The sequence below is a fragment of the Leucopleurus acutus genome, assembly GCF_964270905.1.
Source record: "Leucopleurus acutus genome assembly, chromosome: 4".
In the NCBI taxonomy this organism is placed as follows: Eukaryota; Metazoa; Chordata; class Mammalia; order Artiodactyla; family Delphinidae; genus Leucopleurus; species Leucopleurus acutus.
Genome location: NC_139146.1, coordinates 125,077,085 through 125,079,631, shown reverse-complemented (window position 1 = coordinate 125,079,631; position 2,547 = coordinate 125,077,085). Strand labels below are relative to the sequence as shown.

Here is a 2,547-nt window from a genome sequence, read left to right as displayed (position 1 = left end):
ATGAATTGTGTAGAATTCATTTAAATGAATTCTATAGTATGTATTTGTTTGTGTCTGACTTCTTTCACTTAGTATAATTCTTTACAGATCATCAATATTCTTGCATATTTCAGCAGCTCTGCCTTTTTATTGTTGAGTGGTATTCTATCGTATACACATACAACGATTTCTTTATCTGTTCATGAGATGATAGATATTTGGGTCATTTCTAGCTCTGAATAAAGTACATGCTTTTGTGTGGACTTATTTTTTCATTTCTCGTGGGTAATTACCTAGGATTGAGATTGTTGCATCATTAAGTGCATATTTAATTTGATAAGAAACTGTCAAACTTTCCCAAAGCGGGTGTATCGTTTTGCATTGCCAGCAGCAATATATGGAGTTTCAGTTGTTCTACATCCTCGGTATTGTCGATATTGTCAGTCTTTCATTTTAGCCTTTCTAGTGGGCATGTAGTGGTATCTCAATGTGTACCCCCCTGCCCGAGTTTTATTGAGATATGATTGACGTGTAGTATTGTATTAGTTTAAGATGTATAACATAATGATTTGATATATGTATATATAATGTGAAATAATCATCACAATAAGTTTAGTTAAAATCCATCATTTCACATAGTTACTATTTTTTTCTGGTGATGAGAAGTTTTAAGATCTACTCTTAGCAACTTTTGAGGGTATAATAACAGTATTACTAAAACAGTATTACTAACTATAGTCACCGTGCTGTACATTACATTCCCAGAAGTATATATCTTATAACTGGAAATTTGTACCTTTTGACCACATATAAAGAGGTCAATTTCACTGTGAAAGGTTTTGTCAATCTTTCAAGTTTCCAAAATATTTAGAACTCAGAAATACTGCTCTTCATATGAGATCACAAGTAACAGAAGACACTCTTACACTCAGGCCCACAGTGAAAAAACTAATAGTAAAACAAGTCGAAGTAACTAAACAATAAGATTTGAAAATCAGTTATTGAATATAGAACTGGAAGACTGTACTTCAGGAAAATGGAAATTGGGATGGCTGCGATTCCATGATAAGACCAGGCCCAACAGAAACTGTAATAACAACAGAGCTTAGCTATGAGAATTTTCCACAATGACAGAACTTTAAAAACATGCTTTTATATTAACTAAAGATATTCACAGTTGAAACTGCCAAAACTTGCTTAATACCATATCTCCCTTCTCAATATTTAAAATCCACAGGATACTCGGACCTCAGTGAACATTTGATGGTTGGAGCATAACTGAAACAGTCAGTTCAAAGGTTCTCCCTACATACTTTGATTTTAAGACAAAATAATCTGTAAACTCGGGACAATGTTGCTTTCTCTAGAAAAACCTGACTAACACTGATCTTTGTCAGTGTACACTTGGTTCTTTACTTAACTCTTACCAGTGGTCAGAAAAGGTAACATACTTGAATTTATCCAGTGTCAAACTATACAATCTAACTCTCAATGTTTCCCAGACACTAGGCATATTAGATGTTAGCAATATAGTCTTTTATTTTGTCACATCTTAAAGAACTTTACATTTTCAGGTACATGTCGAAGATGCTCCCAGGTACTTCCTTCTTCTTGGAAAGTAAGCAAGAAAATAAAACTTTCTCTAAGGAGCAACTTGATTCTTTTCAAAAACTGAAGACTTTGGAAGCTGGTGGCAACAGTTTCGTTTGCTCCTGTGACTTCCTGTCTTTCACACAGGGGCAGCAGGCCCTGGCCCAGGTCCTGATCGACTGGCCAGAAGAATACCTGTGTGACTCTCCATCTCCCGTGCGGGGCCAGCGGGTTCGGGACACCCGGCTCTCGCCTTCTGAATGCCACAGGGCAGCCGTGGTGTCTGCCGTGTGCTGTGCCCTATTCCTGTCGTTCCTGCTCGTGGGAGTTCTGTGCCACCGTTTCCACGGACTGTGGTACATGAAGATGATGTGGGCCTGGCTCCAGGCCAAGAGGAAGCCCAGGAAGGCTCCCCGCAGGGACATCTGCTATGACGCCTTTGTGTCCTACAGTGAACGGGATTCCTACTGGGTGGAGAACCTCATGGTCCAGGAGCTGGAGCACTTCAGACCTCCCTTTAAGTTGTGTCTTCACAAGCGGGACTTCATTCCTGGCAAGTGGATTATCGACAATATCATTGACTCCATTGAAAAGAGCCACAAAACCATCTTTGTGCTTTCTGAGAACTTTATGAAGAGTGAGTGGTGCAAGTACGAGCTGGACTTCTCCCATTTTCGTCTCTTTGATGAGAACAACGATGCTGCCATTCTCATTCTGCTGGAGCCCATTGAGAAAAAGGCCATCCCCAGCAGGAAGGGTTTCAGTTGAAGAACAATTCTAGTTTTTAAAAGAAAAATATCTATAAAATGAAATATTCTCAGGTTTCAAAACTCAGCTCTATGTTGATTCAGAGTTTTACTATTATCATTTTGCATAGGCACTAATAAATAGTATTCTTCAGAAGTTACAGATGTTATTGACATCTCTTCAAAGTAGAAAAATTTTGAAGAATGAGCATTTGCGTACAACAATCTGTGT

General features: G+C 38.4%; 1 protein-coding gene across 1 annotated transcript; it reads left to right on the top strand.

Moving 5' to 3' along the window:
• Positions 1–1,557: 1,557 nt before the first annotated feature.
• On the top strand, positions 1,558–2,337 carry LOC309961148 (toll-like receptor 2; the record flags this gene model as incomplete). Its single annotated transcript, XM_082838166.1, has 1 exon — positions 1,558–2,337. The coding sequence occupies one exon, from the start codon at positions 1,558–1,560 to the stop codon at positions 2,335–2,337; it is 780 nt and encodes a 259-aa protein (XP_082694292.1).
• Between the last annotated feature and the right edge of the window lie 210 nt (positions 2,338–2,547).